The sequence below is a fragment of the Gobio gobio genome, assembly GCF_949357685.1.
Source record: "Gobio gobio genome assembly, chromosome: 12".
NCBI classification, from domain to species: Eukaryota; Metazoa; Chordata; class Actinopteri; order Cypriniformes; family Gobionidae; genus Gobio; species Gobio gobio.
In genome coordinates, this window is record NC_137105.1 from 7561676 (window position 1) to 7579026 (window position 17351).

The following is a 17351-nucleotide window of genomic DNA, read 5'->3' on the forward strand; positions in this document are numbered from 1 at the left end:
TATGCTAAAAAACTGAATCATGCAAAAAATAAGAAGTCCACCAGGACATCGATTTCTTACGGCCAGTTGAATCATTAGTGGTCAGACAGGTTGACTAATCCAGAGCTGAACCTGAATAGACTGATCATACGCCATCATCTGTCTATCAGGCCAGATAACTCATGTTTATTTCCCTTTTTATCCTTCTACATTTGAACAAAGTGGCCTGCGTTAAATGTTTGTATTGCGTTTGTGCCAAGAACACTTTGTAATTGTGGTATATCTTCCAAGAGTGACGTTATCTCTGTATTTGAGGTGTTTGTGCGGGGAAATAGATCATCATATCTGATGATACGGCTGAACACTGAGGCATGTTATAACATGAGCGATTACTGAAGAAGAGGCTATATAAATAATGATTTAATGATTATTTGAAAATAATAAAGAGATAAAGAATCCTTCAGAATATATATATGACTTTACAATAAGCACTCGTTTGGTAATATTAGTTAATGTATTAAAGGGATAGTTCACCCAAAAACGAAATTTTGATGTTTATCTGCTTACCCCCAGGGCATCAAAGATGTAGGTGTCTTTGTTTCTTCAGTAGAACACAAATGAAGATTTTTAACTCCAACCGTTGCAGTGTGATAGTCGTATAATGCATGTCAATGGGGATATTTTAGAGTATGAGAGAAAAAACACATAGACATATGAATCCTTATTACACCATGCGGCTCGTGGCGACACATTGATGTCTTAAGACATGAAACGATCGGTTTCTGCGAGAAACCCAACAGTATTTATGTGATTTTTTTACCTCTTATCAGACGAATGTCATCTAGTATTCCCAGCGCCATAACTTCCGGCGAATAAGGTCAAAATACTGGCGTGATCAAAGATATATATACGTAGAAGCCTCATTCGACTGATCCGCGCAGGCACTAATGAGGAGTCTATGTATATATATATCTATGATCACGCTGGTACTTTGCATGTATTTTGACCTTATTCGCCGGAAGTGATGGCGCGGGGACGGCTGATGCAGAGCCATAGAAAAAAATTAAATACATTTTAAAATATGTATATTTTTCTTAAACGCATATATTCGCTTCAGAAGGCCTTTATTAACCCCTGGGGCCGTGTGGAGCACGTTATTTGACGGACAGATGTATTTTTTATGGACTTCAAAAACAGAGCAACTATTACTGCTATTATAATGCTTGGATTAGCCAGAACTTTTTTAATATAACTAAGATTTTATTTGTCTGAAAGAAGAATGTCATATTCACCTCGGATGACTTGAGGGTGAGTAAATTATGGGCTAATTTTCATTTTTTGGTGAACTATCCCTTTAACATGAACTAAAAGTGAACAATATTGCCTACTTTTACAACATTTATTAATATTTGTTAATGTTAGTTAATAAAAAATACAGTTGCTCATGTTAGTTCACAGAGCATTACCTAATGTTAACAAATACAACTTTTGATCTTAAAAATGTATTAGCAAATGTTGAAATTAATATTTACCAAGATTAATAAATGCTGTAGAAGATTTGTTCATTCTTAGTTGATGTTAACTAATATAGGTTAACAAATGAAACCTTCTTGTGAAGTGTTACATATATATATATATATATATACTGAAGGATTCTGAACACTTTAAATTGTGTAGGCCTAATGCAGTTTTGTCAGTTAAAATCTGTGACAGTGATCAACTTAATTTTTCAGTTCAACTTTTCACTCAAATTGTTGAGCTAAAAATATAATAATGTAAATAGTCTTTATGAAACCACTGCAACATTTAATGCAAAATAGAAGCGTTTTCAAGCTTGTTTCCGCCACAGAATAAAACAATTCAAAGATAACAGACTTTTTTCTCACAATTGCGAGATATAAATGTCAGAATTGCGACTGATATAAAAAATTGTTATAAAGTAAAAAAAATCTGACTTAATAACTCGCAAATGCGGTTTTATATCACGCAATTCTGAGGGGGAAAAAGTTCGCATGCAATTCCCTTTTTTATTCAGTAAACTGCAACCAAACACTAAGGCATGCATTTCCACAGTTAATATAGTTCTTAGAAATCCTTCTTAATTTAAAATCATGCGTTTAAAAGTTGTTTGACATTGCTTTTGATGGTAGTACACTTGTGTGCAAGAATGTTTTCATTTAGCCTATCCTTGATAAATATTAGTACAATTTTGCAACGGAGCAGTGTCCATTTTATTTCGCGTTTATATGAACGCATTCAAAGTTCAAAATCTACGCTGGATACCAAAACCAACAACATCGAAACGTTTGCGATACAAAGCAGTTCCCTTTAACCTACCGAGAGCTTCTCTCCGCTCCCCTCTCTACTAGATCTTCCGGGAAACCTTCATGGGTGAAACAGGCCTCTGCTGTTTCCATAGTGACACAGAGCAACATGTCGATTTCATTACCAAATTTGGACACGGAAGTCCACTGCGTGGCGTGTACATACGCATTGACGTCACGCTCTTTACGTTGCGTCCCAGGCGTAGAGAGAACGTTCCGACCGTGACTGACAACAACCTACAACCTCCCGTATCGACAAATCGTTGTGGGTGAATCTCGTTGCACAGAAACCTTTGAAATAAATGAATCGCGAAACTCGGTGAAAGGAGAATGTGCAAATAATAGGCATGGGTGAATGTTTATTCCTATTCCTCGCAGACATTGCATGCCAAGTAAAGAATGTGCTCGAATGAGAGGCTTCTTGCCTTTTTTTTTACCCAAAGGAAAAACTCAGAAAAAAAAAAACATCCACACGTTTGCTAATTGTAATATTCATTCTTTGTTTATTAGAAACATGCCAGACCACAGAAAAGGAAGCAGGAAGAACCAAAAAAAATGCATAATGATTATTTTTTTGCCACCATGGTCAGGATTACATTTTTTGACAATACCAAAAAAAACAGTTAGTCACACACTTAGACACGGTGTAACGGACTGCACTGTACATCACCACATCAACTGATACAGTTACACGTACCTACTGGTACAAAAGTGCATGAAAGCATGTCTTTCACAGGATGAACAACATATTCAACAATGTCAACATCTGGAAGAAACAAATAGTGACTATAGTGGCTTCACTGGATGTAAGGATCACATTACATCTACTGCACAGCATTCACTATGTTTTTTTTTTGTAAATGTTGAACATGTCAGACTCATTTATGAAAGCGTTATTCTGAGGTTATATTCGCACCCTTCGTCCTCAGAATATTCCACTCTTAAAAATAAAGGTTCTTTATTGGCATCCATGAGGAAACTTTCCATTGCACAAAAGTTCTTTAGATTATTGAAATCTTTGGGGAACGAAAAAAGTGCTACCTTTTGGAACCTTTATTTTTAAGAGCGACGTGCCAGAACCTTCATAAAGTCTTCACGATTTCTTTGGCTGCGTTAGGTTTGCCCTCTTTGCCAGTGTCATGCTTCTCCACATCTGCACTGTTGAAGCTGAAGACGGGCACAGCGTTGGTGCTGCTACAGCTGGGGCTGCATGTAGGCGAGCTGAGAGGTTCTAACCCGCCGCCCATCGACATGTACAGGGTTTCCCATTCACTCAGGCCCAGGGAGCTCGTGAGGTCGATATCCGGCACTAACAGATCCATGTCATCGCCGCTGTCTATCACGTTGCTAATGTCGTCCATGGACACATCCCTCATATCGATGTACGGTTCCGCCTCAGCAGCGCCCAGCTCGGCACTGGAGCACAGAAGGACGTCAGAGTCCCCGAAGATCGCAGTGCTGGTTGGGTCGGCCTGCTGAGGGGAGGTGGGCACCTGTTCCGGGGAGGCGGTGGGAGCTTGAGTCTGCTCGTCCTGGGCCGGGGTTTGCTCCTCGGTCTCCGCCGCCCTCTCCTCCGCGAGTTTACAGTGGGGCTTGTGAGCAGAAAGGATGAGTTCCAGCCGTTCTTTCTCCTTTAACAGATTGGCGATCTCGGACTGCAGAGCTGCTTTGTCCTCCTCGAGACTGTCGGTTTCCTGGACATATGCAGATTATAGTCATATCATGCACAGGGTCATATTTTTTGGGATGAATGAGATTACAGTGATTTGTACACTTACAGCTTGGAGACTGTTGGTTAGTTCTCGCCTGCGATTTCGACACTTGGCGGCTGCGAGTTTATTCCTTTCTCTTCTGATCTTCTTCCTCTCCTCTTCCTCTGGAGAAAGCTGAAATGAAGAAACACATGCATGTAGGCAGTTATCGTTAAATGCATGTTGGAAGTGTTTATTTAAAGCTACACTGTGATATTTTCCCCCATCTAGCGGTGAAAAGGTTTATGACCATCCAGTGAATATCAGTTTCTCTTCCTCTCAATTCCGATTTCGTTTTAACTCCTACGGTGGCCGATTTAGTCCAAGATTAACATGGCTTCCAGTTCGACCTCGTCCACATTCGACACGGTGCCATCGAGTGTTAAAACGCGAACGGCAAAGCTTGATTTTACGGGTATGTCCCTCTTTGGCTAATGTACTTTCAAGATGGAGGGGCAACATGGCGACCGGCATTCGAACCCCTTACCCGTATGTATTTTCAATGGCATATTATAAACTTACGAGAATACTTTATTACTTGAAAGAAGTAAATATACATTAATGAGCACATATATTTTTGAAAGAACTAAGTGTTTTTAGCTAAGAATAAACTAAAAAAGTTACACAGTGTAGCTTTAATAGCTAATGCTGGCATAATTGAGTGACGGCTAATGTACACAAAATGCATATTTTATGCATAAATTGGATTTAAAATTCACTCTTAAATGCCAAAGATTTGATTTTAGTAACCTTTAAATTAACAATTCTTAAAAAGAGACATTTTTTCTTAGTGTATAGAACATCATAAGAAGCATTTTCCACAATAAATACATTTTTGTTCAATGGATGTTAAAGATTCTTCATGGAACTATAGATGCCAAATAAATAACCTTTATTTTTATAGTAATTTTTTTTTCTTCTTTAAATGGAAGTTAGTTGGATGTAAATACACGTTGAAGTGTTTTCTACAGTCAGTTGAACATGGAAGTCTCCAGAAAGACCAGTTGCATTTAAACACAAATCAAGCAGCCTATATATGCAAAGCTTAAAAAAAAAAAAAAAAAAAAACATGTATTTACCTGATCTTTCACCCCCTTCCTCCGGCCAGTGAAGGTCTTTCGAGCCGGTTTGGCATCTGAGGAGTGAGATGAGCTCTGTGCTTTCTCGTGTCTGCAAGGCGACACTGAAGAGATGTCAGTCGACAGGACCATCCACTTGAGATCTGGAGCTGAAGCAACAGCAGTGACCGTTGGAACAAAGGGAGCATCAGCATCCTTCAGAATACCTGTCTTCTGAGAATGAGCATGAAAATGTGTTCATCATGTATCATTCATAGTACCAACATCAAAAATGCTGGTTGTATTGAAGAAATATCAGATCATCACATAAGCATACATCATTAATCAAATAGTCAATCTAGGTAAGATTATAGGTAAACATGCAATTGATTACCTGCGTATCCTTCATGTCAGCAGCTGATGTGTGCAGCAGCTGTTCTGCAGACACCTGAGAAACACTCGCGTTTTTAGGCATCACTTCTGCTAGCTCGCTCCAGGAGATACTGGGAACCAGATCAATATGTGACTAATGTCAACAAATGCTATTCTGCAGGGTTTTTTCTAAATCTAGATTGAGGTTACTACGCTAGGAGGCACCAGCCATCAACGCTTCTTCTCTTTATAGTGAGGCAGATTTTTATGAATGAAATCTGTGAGACTGTACCACTGATCCGGAGGGGAGACAGTCAAGCACGAGCCAAAATACATACACGGCATTTCATAAAAACCCCTGGCACTCATTTCGATTCAACATTTTATGCATTCAAATAAAGTGTCTAATGCGTAAACTCGGGTTATTTTGTGAAGTTACGGGCTAACGCTGCAGCTTTCACATGAATGAACAAGATACGTCATTTTACGTGCCTTGTTTGCGGTCTCTCTTTTGCATTCCTCCGAGGTTATGATTTATGCACATTATAGAGATTTACATGACTAATATCTTACTGATGGTTCATCTACAGGTGCGTGATTGTCTCACGAGACACGAAATTTACAGTGCAATTTGCCATCACCAATCGAGTATGCAAAATGGCTAAAAGTAAACAATTTAAATGATTGTTGTGATTCTTCAACCGCGCCCTTTCTATTAAAAAACGTGATTTTTTCGTATCCCTTGTCAATTAGAATGATGGATCTCCCACTCAGAGCGCTCCAGCAACAACCCTGTCGCTAATGCGAGCAGCCAATCAGAGAGCGGCGTGCCGTGACCATATTTGGCACATCCGGTGTGGAGCCTCTAGCTGCAGAGCTACTGCGGCACAGCCTATTTTTATCATATCACACTTAATTCAATGACATTCTTATGACGACATATTCGCCAAGCTCCCAAAATATCGAACTATGTGTTGTTAGCCTTTTTCATGAAAGTTGGCTATTTCATAACTGATATTATTATGTCGCTCATGTTATGGATATACACATAAAAAGAAAAAAATCAAAGGCTTTCTATGCATTAATGAACACTTGAACTGGAAGAAAACGGCGTTGTACTTCTCCATAACCTGTGTGAAAATCTCTATTCATAGCTCAGATGAGGTCATCCTGCTTTCACACGAGGGCGCGTGAGCGGGGCCTCCCTTCTGTCCACAGTCCAAGAGTTTCCCGGCAGATCCGCCCCTGGTTTCTGATCCGTGAGGCTCATGAACGGAACAGGGTCGTATTCCGCAAAATCAACATTATTTAACAACGGAAACCTGTCACCAACATTTTTAAAGTAGCCTATTATTTGTAAATAGCTATTTTAATAAAAAATATTATTTAAAAAAAAAATCCTGTAACTTTTATTGTTTTTCTTCTTTCTCCATGACCTCATCTCAGCCTGTGTTACTAACTCATAATAATAATAACAACTTTATTTTAATATAGCGCCTTTAAAGGTGCAGTGTGTGAATTTTAGCAGTGAGGTTGTGAATTGCAATCAATTCCTACCAGACTCTCGTACATTTAAAGGTCCCGTTTTTCGTGTTTTTTTGAAGCTTTGATTGTGTTTACAGTGTGCAATATAACATGTGTTCATGTTTCATGTGTAAAAAAACAGTATTTTTCACACAATTTACTTATCTGTATACTGCTGTTTTCACTGTCCTCAAAACGGCCTGAGAATTTCCTCGTTCTATGAAGTCCCTCCTTCAGAAATACGTAACGAGTTCTGATTGTGCCAGCGGTTCCCGTGTTGTGATTGGACAGCAGCTTAGCGCACGTTGTCCGGGAAGGTCACACCTCTTACCATAACGGGGAGATGAACGCGCTCAAACTACAGCCCCTGAAGGCCAAACAAAGGTGATTTGACTCCGGGATGAAAATAACAGCGTCTGGACGACATGGCGACAAACGCAACCGAACCGAACCGAACCGAACCGAACCGAACCGAACGCAACACTTCCTCTTCTCCACGAGGGAGCAACAAGACCACGCCCCCTTTTTCACGTATTCTTGTGGGCGGAGGTTCGTCAACAAACTGCTCTACTGACGTAATTAAAGCAGGATGTACAGGGATGTAGTCCAAACCGACCGTTCGCTGTAGGCTTTGAAAGGGAACTTCTGTTAAATAAAATATCTCGCTTGGCATTGAACTTTGAGCTTTATAATTTTACAGGTATTATTTATGCTCTAACAGCAACATTACACACTAACTAAAGTTTGAAAAATGGGATCACGAAGAACAGGACCTTTAATGTGTCTGGCCACTCTCCATTGACAAGCGTTTACTTCCTTGAAGGCGGGTACCTTAATGAAGTTTAAAACTATTGGATCTGCCATAAGCAATCGCTAACGTTTGGTCGTGACGTATGTCATCTCAAACTAGCGCACGACATCAAGGTCATCGTTCTCAGCCACTCCTTCTGTTCGCTGATTGGACCGGTTCAAATATGACTGGAGAAAACCAGAGAATATACCGCAATCCCAGACGGAGAAGGAAAAGGAAAATTGAGCGGAAGTACGTAGAAGGGCGGAGCCAGGCTGCCACCGCTCATCACTCCCTTTTAAAGCACATAGCGAAACTACGGTGGCCGACACAGGACAAAAATGTCGTAGTTTGAGAGAAGTTGTCCGTTTAGGGCTACTGTAGAAACGACGCAAAATGGCGATTTCCCTGTAAGGGGACCCGCGGTGTATGTAGATAGACTCATTCTAACGTAATAAAAACATTATGGTACATTATGTAAGGTCTTTATACTGCACTGAAAACTAGTTATGTGTATATTATATTGCATTTCTGTCAATAGATCCTCATAAATACTACACACTGCACCTTTAAAGCAGCTTCTCGGGGAACAAGGAACTCATAAAAGAACAAGCAAATAAAAGTACAACACACAAAACAGTAACAAATTAAATATATATTTATCTTTTTTGATGACACTATTTTTTTAATATTCTTCAAGGACATTCTTTTTTCAGCACTTTTTATAAATTTTATTATAGCCTATATGTTTGTTACACGGTGATCTTAAATGATCACAAGGTTCTCTGTTAGCAGTACGTAACTGATTATTACTGGATATGTGATGTCAGCAATGAAATGTCTTAAAAACACATGACCTAGAGCTAGTAGGCTAATGGCAAAACTGTCAACTGTGTTAAAAGTTACATAAACATATGTGAAGATGAATCAGTTGAGATGGTGATTTATAAACACTCAAAGACATTCTTACTTTAAACATAATCACATTTTTTGAAATGGAAAGGTATCTGTGGAATGACCCTGGAGCCAGTGCTCTGCGCAGTTGCATTTTCCAGTGAAATAGTAAATAAAGGTTGTTGTTTTTTTTTTTTTTTTGGTTGCTACACTAAAATGTACATAATCAAAGCATTATGTGTATTTGATAATATTGATTTGTTAATATTGATAGAAGACTTTCGTTGTTGAAAGGCGAAACTTCAGGGAACATTTGCAGAGGCTCGGATCGGGTGTCGGTGACGTCGGTGGGAGGGGCGTCGCTATGACAACGCGGAAGATCAAACAAAAACACGAAGGCAGAAGTAGGGCAGTAAAATATGACATCACATGGGAACGCTGATAGGGCTGTTTTCGTTTGTTAATCAATAACAAACCACCTTCAGTCATGTTTACCGTAGCCAATGGCAGAACATTAGCCTAATAAAAACAAGACAAAACACGAGCAATTTATAATCAATCCAAACATTAGCTATTGAAATTGAGTGGCTTCATTGCTTTGATTTTTCACAATAATCAAATATATTATTAGTAATATATATTTAATTAATAATAATAATACATAACGTATGTAGCCTATATGTTAAATGTAATGCATACATTCACGTTTTTTAATGTATACGTGTGAAATCTTACATCACTTGATTCAACTTTGGTCCAGTGATGCAATACACAGAGCGAACTCAGCATTTTATTAAAGGAATCCCTCAATAAAGGTGCGAAGGCATTTCACAATAGAAATCTGCGTGTCTCAAAGTTACTCCTCCGTCACAGGACACGCCTAGCTTTCATTGCGGAAAGGTACGTACACAACCCGAGGCAATGAATGTCTCGGGTGTTTCGTGGAAAAGTATGAAATCTAGTAAGTGCCAGGTGAACACAGTTTGAACGTGTATTTGAAAGTATTTGAGGTTCCTATAAAAAGTTTTCACTTCCACGCCATTAAAATGTACATTTAATTTATACAATATAATAATACGGAAGCATTAGAACTGCATATTAAATGTGGTTGTGAAAAAAAAAAAAAAATTGTTTTTGAAAACAATGAAGTCTTCTCGAAGTCTCTTTACATAATGCTGTCGCTGGACTGCACAGAGTGTTTCCCATCAGCCTCCGCCTCTTCAGGATGTTTTCCATATAAGGTAAATGACGTCGTGGGATACCCTGCTATGGAAGGTCATGTATTCCACTCCGTTTTCGCTCAAAATGTTAATCTACGAACGTTTTTGCACGCATTTTGTTATTTATTAAGCGTATACATCTTTATTATCGAGGTATTGCTCGTGTAAACAGTTAAATGGTTTCCTGGAGACGTGTTTTCCTAACGTTTCTATGCAATCGCTGGAAGCCCGAAGCCGCGCCCTCTCTGACGTCAGTCGCAGACTCGCATATAAACCCCGCAAGCGCTGAAGAGCGGCAGTCAAACTTTGGATACCAACGACAGACGAACGGGGAACTAACAGATTTCAAAGGCCTTTAAACCGTTCTAACTTTCTGGATATACTAGCGCTGGATAGCTCTTGCTTCTCGACGGTTGACAGGATGATGTTTACCAGCCTTAACGCCGACTGTGACGCGTCTTCCCGGTGCAGCACGGCGTCGCCGAGCGGCGAGAGCGTCGAGTATTATCAGAATCAGGTAAATTTGACGGTTATAATTATTGAGTTCACAAATGTAGAATTGTTACTCATCTGAAAGTATGATTTATTTGTAGTTTATTTATTGTAGCTCGTGTTCAAATGATATTTTAGGCTTATAATAAGCAATAAGAATAATAATAATAAAAAAATTATATATATATATATATATATATATATATATATATATATATATATATATATATATATATATATATATATAAAACATTCTATATAATAGTATGTGTGTGTAGCCTATATATATATATATATATATATATATATACACATTACAATATTTTATAAATCAGTCATATATATTATGTGCCATATATTAAATGATTTCTTCTTTACATTTTAGGAGTTCACAGATCTGAGTGTCTCAAGTGCCTCTTTCGTGCCAACTGTCACTGCGATCTCTTCTTGCCCGGACCTGCAGTGGATGGTTCAGCCCATGATTTCATCTGTGGCGCCCTCCAACGGTGGAGCTCGCACTTACAACCCGAACCCTTACCCCAAAATGAGGGTCAATGGAACAAAGTCCAACAAGAGATCCCGAGCTGAACAGGTAAATAACGTGTTGACTTTGTTTTTCGGGATTGACCAGCCAGTGCACCAACATTTGTGTGTAAGCTCGCAGAGTTCAGAAAGTAAAATGTCTGTGTCATTGCTTCCACAGATTTCTCCAGAGGAGGAGGAGAAGAAAAGAGTCCGCAGAGAACGAAACAAAATGGCTGCTGCAAAATGCCGCAACCGCAGACGAGAGCTCACTGATACGCTGCAATCTGTAAGTATTCAGCTGTGGAAATGCTTCACTTATGCGAAGTATTGAATGTCCAGTGTCTGACGGTACTTGTTTTTGTCTGTGACAGGAAACTGACCTACTTGAGGATGAGAAATCAGTTCTTCAAAACGACATTGCCAACCTGCTCAAAGAGAAGGAGAGGCTAGAGTTCATCCTCGCCGCACACAAACCCATCTGCAAGATCCCCAGCTTCCCGGAGCCGTCCATCTCGCCCATGATCGTCTCCGATTCAGTCCCTGAGATCCACAGCGTCACTACCTCAGTAGTCTCCGCACCAAGCCCATCGGTTACAACCTCTTCCAGCAGCTCGCTGTTTTCCAGCACCACCTCCACCGACAGCTTCAGCTCCACGGTGAGGATCTCAGACCTGGAGCCCACCTTGGAGGAGTCTCTGGAGCTCTTGGCCAAAGCCGAGCTGGAAACGGCTCGCTCTGTCCCCGATGTGGACCTTTCTAACTCCATGTACACTCAAGACTGGGAGCCGCTCTACACGTCCGCTAACAACGACCTGGAGCCCCTTTGCACGCCCGTCGTCACCTGCACCCCGGCCTGCACCACCTATACGTCTTCCTTTATGTTCACCTACCCAGAAAACGACATCTTCCCCGGCTGTGGGCCGACACACCGGAGGGGCAGCATCGACCATTCATCCGAGTCCTTGAATTCCCCAACCCTCCTCACTCTTTGAGCATTTACTAAAGACACTTAGCATTTATATTTCTGTCACACGACTTGATCTAAAAAGGCATTGCAGGGCTATGGAACTGACTCTATCAAGCAATCCTGATTGCTTCCTATATTTATCTGAACCATATATGCCTGCCAAATGTAGCAAGATAAGCATGGATTAACGGATTTTGCATTACTGATCTGGTTAATGTTAATAACTTTTTTTTTGTTGAGTTTACTGGTGCTAGATTTCAAGTATTGTATTAGTGTGTTCTGAGCAATAGAGAACTAACATGTTTTGACTTTACGGTTGATTTCTGAATGTGTGAATTTTATTTACTCAAATGTGTGCTGCCTAACCATTGTATTAAATGGTCTAACGTCCAAGTATGAAGTTTTCTGTGAAAACGTAGTCTCTTTTAATTTATGGGATTTTTATTTTTGTACTGAAATGTGAACTTGCGAATTGTTTGCAAAACTAGAAACAATAAATATTAAATGTATACAAAAATGATTTGCTTGTGTGACTGTGAGCTCACTTCATGTGACCGTATCACATTTTCATGTTGCGATAATCGCTGAAGCTTTTATCACGATACATTGACGATATTGAAATAAGTTTTGCAAAAAAAGTGTTGTCGTATTATAACAGGTTTAATACTTTTTTTTTCTTATAACAAAAAGAACATTTAAATACAATAATGCAATACACACATTTAAAGTAAACATGTTTCAAACAGATTAAAGTGCATAAGAATTAAGAACAATAGGTAACCCTTTACCATACAAAAAATGGTGCTATATGGCACTAATAATAGAGGAACCACTTTTGGTGCCATATAGCACCATTTCTTAACATGTTCTGTATATGATAGCGGTGCTATATAGCACCTCAGTCATCTCGAAGAACCGCTGAAGCACCAAGATTGGTGCTATACAGCACCTAAAGAGGTTACCCTATGATTACGAGCCAAGAACCACTTTTAGTGCCATATATACAGTGTTGCCACAGTTACTTTGAAAAAGTAATCTGATTGCTGATTACTCCTTTAAAAAGTAACTTAGTTACTTTACAGATTACTTGATTTTAAAAGTAACTAAGTTAGATAACAAGTTTCTTTATTAGTTACATTCAGCAGCTGCCAACAACACCCCTGCCGTTCAACATAAAAATGATAACCGTTTTTGCCAACACTCACTCTGGAAGTGCATTTTCAACAGTAAAGTCAACCATCTCCTTACATTTTAAGTTGAAATTAAAAAATATTTCCTGAAAAAAAAACTTTAATAAAGACAGCCTTTCTTGTCACTTAACATAAATACTCTCCCCGAGACGCAAGAACAAAGCAAAAATAAATATTTTTACTAAGGAAAATGACAAAAATAGTAACGCACAGTGACTTGGATAAGTTACTTTAAACTGATCACTGGTTTGAAAATAGTAACGCGTTACTGGCATCACTGCATATATAGCACCATTTCTTTTAGAGTGATAAGGTCTCATTATTTAACATTACTTAATGCATTAACTAAGATTAAGAATAAGCAATAGCTTGTTACAGAAGTTATTCATGTCAGCTCAGCTCCATTAAATAATAGTTACAAATTTTGGATTTTAATAATGCGTTATTAAACATTACCTAAGATTAATTAATGCTTTATAAATATTTTTTATTATCAGTTTATGTTAACTAATGAAGTCTTATGCTTCATGCATACAGCGATGTGGTGCATTTGAAACGGTTGGTATTCTTAAAATGCGTACTAAAAATTTTAATAATTCGTAATAAATAATTATTCGCGGTATTTTGAAGTGCCCATGATAACAATATTATGCATGTTCATTATCGTGATATATCGTATTACGGTGTACCGGCACATGTCTAATCACAGACAAGATTTGTTGAAAAAATTACACTTGGAGTCAGTAAGATTTAAAATATTTTGTTTTAAAGAAATTATTTTATCCAGCTAGGATTGATTAATTGATGAAAAGTGACGGTAAAGACATAAGGAAAATGCATCACAGTGTCTACAAAAAATATAAAGGAGCAAAACTGTTTTCACAATTCATCTTTTGCACCACAGGAATAAATTACATTTAAATATATATTTAAATAGAAACAATTATTTTTAAATGTAGTAATATTTCACAATATTACTAATTTTACTTTATTTTTTATCAAATAAATGCAGCCTTGGTGAGTAGAAGATACTTATTTTTTTTAAATAATTAAAAAATGGTCCTGACCCCAAACTTTTGAACAGTATTGTATGTCTGTCAGACTAGTATCACAATCTTTTCATAGTCATACTTTGGCCTAAAATTGAGCTACGCCCTTCAAACCACACCTTCATGGTGAATGGGCATCAAGATAATGTCCTGTTAATGTTTAATCTGTGCTTTTGTGCTCTGCTCTGGTTCAGACGTAAGTAGTACTGATAAACATCAATTAATCTGAATAAATCCTGTGTCAAGATTCATTTAAACCTACAACCAGAGCCCATTACGATTAGTTTGCATTATTTTATCTACAATATTATATTGCAGCCCAAAGAAATTACAGCGGAAATTATGTTGTTCATGTGCGTAAGAGACCGTGACGCAAGCACGCCATTATGCAGCGGTCACTTCCTTCCCCTTTCACCCTTATCGCGGTTGCACACTTAACAAAAAGTGACTGTTGAAACTCAAGAACATGAGAACTTCTTCCTTCTCTATGAGCTGCATGCTTTTTATACGGATTTACGTCATAGTGGCTTTTAAAATGATACTTTAAGTACAGTATATTAAAAAAAAAGGGGTTTGAAGAGATACTGACGGAACAAAAAGGCTATTGCAAAAGACTAAATAAAATGTTAAACATCGGTAAGGCTCAAAACTAGCACTGTGTATCTCCAGCAGCAGACACAGCCAGTCAGTGAGATTATGGCCCTGACGTGAAATCACGTAGTATGTAATAATTCCCTGTCTATTAATACAATTGGCAGATCCCAGAGAGAGGCAGAGACAGAAATAGCAGGTGCGCTGCCTTCACCATCAGCATCAACAGCAGTAAAATTAGAACACGGTGACGCCGACCTGCGTCGATGCTGCAGCCCAGGGGAGGAAACAGACAAGCAACGTATGCTGGAGAAAAAAGCAGGAGAAAAGGGAAAAAAAGCAGAGAGAATCCAGGCTAAAGATAGACCATAATGCACTGCTCCCTCACTGACAGAGACACACAGTTGGATCGCCGCCATTTTCTGCATCATCTGGTGGATAATTACAAAGCTAAGGCACAAGCAGATTGGCCGATTGTTTAGATACAGACACATATATAAATGTATACGGCTGCTATAGGGTCTCCACTACTGTAGTAAGAAGATGTCACACTAATTTTACACTAGACAACCCTTCACCTAGAGATCATAATACAGCAATAAATATGAGCAGCTGTCTGTATATCATTGCATGACATCACACCTGTGAATGAACTAAAGTCCACAAAGGCTTGGCTTTAAAGCAAGGACCTCGTTCATTTTTTTTCAGTATGAAAGTAATTCTCCATATCATGAATGCAGATTTGACCGATGTTCAATTCTTCAAATAAGTTAAGTCAAATATTAGCCGAGCAGGTCACCAATATTGTATCAGTGACAAAACCTCTCACAAGGAGACATATATATATATATATATATATATATATATATATATATATATATATATATATATATATATATATACACACAGTATATATAGTGCATATATATTGCAAATTTTAGATTCAACTGAATAACTTTCTCATAAACTGATGTTCAGGGGTATTTATATGAAGGCATTTTTCTAACCATAATAGACACAGTGTGTTGTCAATGTATTCATATACATCAATTGAATTAATTCAATGGAAAAAAACTAAATTATGGATTTTGCATATTAAATCAACAAATAAAAAAGTAGCTGTAATAATGTACAGGGGTTAAGATATCTTAACCAGTGCTGCGTAGTAACTGATTACATGTAATCTGGAAGTACTTGTAATTAGATTATGTAACGCTTTAAAATACTCGTAATCAAACTACAGTTACTTTTTTATTGATTACATGATCACATGTTATTCTCACAATAATAATAGTAATAAATACAATTTAAGTTCATGGTTCTCTGATGTTGGTTAATGGTCGCATGACATGCAGATAAACAAATAAAAGTTTTATTTTGATTAAAATTTTGATCGTTTTTCTTTTTTTTTAAATGATATTTTTAATGATTTAATTCCTTAATAGCTTTTCATTAAACTCACAAACCCAAGTCTGGGAAACCCTGACGTAATGTAATATTTATATAATGCAACATGTTGTTGATATTAACGGTCGCCTTTCAGTGGCGCCCCCAGAACATTTTAATAGGGGTGGCCAGAGGAGGCCACAGCAAAATCTTGGGGTGGCACCAAAAACAAACACAAAATTCAGTGTAATGTGTGTTATACTTGTTTACGTTTCTGGTTAATGTAACAATATGACTTTAAGGCCACAGTCCGTAACTTTTTTGGTTAAAAATATTCCAAAATCAATTTGTCGCGTGTGAAGATGCAGTTACTCGCAGTTACTTGGCGCCAATCCATCTACAATCTTTTTTTGGTGGGCGGCTGCAGCGGGTGTTGCATTTTATTTTATTTCACTTCATGAACCAGACCTGCAAACTCACAAGTGGTGAAAACATGTTTCCGAATTAAATACTTGGGGGCCAGTAGAAATGTTTTGTGGTTTTAACATGTAAACGAAGCATTCTGGTGCACTCTGACAAGAAAATAAAGGGAAAAGACAACATTTATTGTATCAATACTGTGTGCCTTTTGCCCAATCCTGGTGAGCCTTTTACCCCATGTGTGTGGTAAAAGGCCCCCCTCGACACCACATACATTTTTAAGATTTTTAAATAAAATAACCACTTTTATGATTTATTTTCACACAAAATCTGTTGCTCCATAAATGTTCAATACTAACATATATTTTGTTCTATGTATCATACACTATAGGAGTAGTGAAAAGAACATTTTTCTTAAGGTGTGCCTTTTGCCCCGTTGTACCCTACCCACTGCAAAATCATACTAGGGGTGGCCAAAGGATGGCCAGAGTTTACACAGTGATGGCCGTGGCCACCCCTTGGGGGCGCCCTTCTCGCCTTTGGCTTGGAACACTAATATTCAACTAAATATTCAAAATAATTTTCAACTACTGATCTGCCCGCATTGTCACTATATGATAATTGAAATGAGCTGATGACATCACAGTTTTCTCCAGAGCGGCTGTACAGCCGAATCAAATTCTGTTGCATTATTTTCCGGTTTTAACACTGTGAAGCTGCTTTGAAACAATCGCCATTGTAAAAAGCGCTATGTAAATAAAAGTGACTTGTATTTTCTTTCTTTTTGTACTTTTATAACAATATGTAGGTCAAAAGTAA

At 38.1% G+C, this 17351-nt stretch overlaps 2 protein-coding genes across 2 annotated transcripts; one reads left to right on the plus strand and one right to left on the minus strand.

Moving 5' to 3' along the window:
• Positions 1-2784: 2784 nt before the first annotated feature.
• Positions 2785-6243, minus strand: LOC307134836 (protein c-Fos). The gene is made up of 4 exons (XM_079830860.1): positions 5507-6243; positions 5134-5346; positions 4082-4189; positions 2785-3997 (listed from the first exon to the last, which is right to left on the minus strand). The coding sequence occupies exons 1-4, from the start codon at positions 5585-5587 to the stop codon at positions 3386-3388; spliced, it is 1014 nt and encodes a 337-aa protein (XP_079686986.1). The 5' UTR covers positions 5588-6243; the 3' UTR covers positions 2785-3385.
• A 3972-nt stretch (positions 6244-10215) lies between these two features.
• fosab (v-fos FBJ murine osteosarcoma viral oncogene homolog Ab) lies at positions 10216-12414 on the plus strand. The gene is made up of 4 exons (XM_079830536.1): positions 10216-10429; positions 10790-10996; positions 11108-11215; positions 11301-12414. The coding sequence occupies exons 1-4, from the start codon at positions 10334-10336 to the stop codon at positions 11919-11921; spliced, it is 1032 nt and encodes a 343-aa protein (XP_079686662.1). The 5' UTR covers positions 10216-10333; the 3' UTR covers positions 11922-12414.
• The last annotated feature ends 4937 nt before the right edge of the window (positions 12415-17351 follow it).

Coding starts and splice junctions, on each gene's coding strand:
- fosab (XM_079830536.1), top strand. CDS start 10,334: ATGATGTTTACCAGCCTTAACGCCGACTGTGACGCGTCTTCCCGGTGC. Junction 10,997..11,107: donor AGAGATCCCGAGCTGAACAG/GTAAATAACGTG, acceptor TTGCTTCCACAG/ATTTCTCCAGAGGAGGAGGA. Junction 11,216..11,300: donor TCACTGATACGCTGCAATCT/GTAAGTATTCAG, acceptor TGTCTGTGACAG/GAAACTGACCTACTTGAGGA.
- LOC307134836 (XM_079830860.1), bottom strand. CDS start 5,587: ATGCCTAAAAACGCGAGTGTTTCTCAGGTGTCTGCAGAACAGCTGCTG. Junction 5,347..5,506: donor CTGACATGAAGGATACGCAG/GTAATCAATTGC, acceptor GCTCATTCTCAG/AAGACAGGTATTCTGAAGGA. Junction 3,998..4,081: donor TAACCAACAGTCTCCAAGCT/GTAAGTGTACAA, acceptor GCATATGTCCAG/GAAACCGACAGTCTCGAGGA.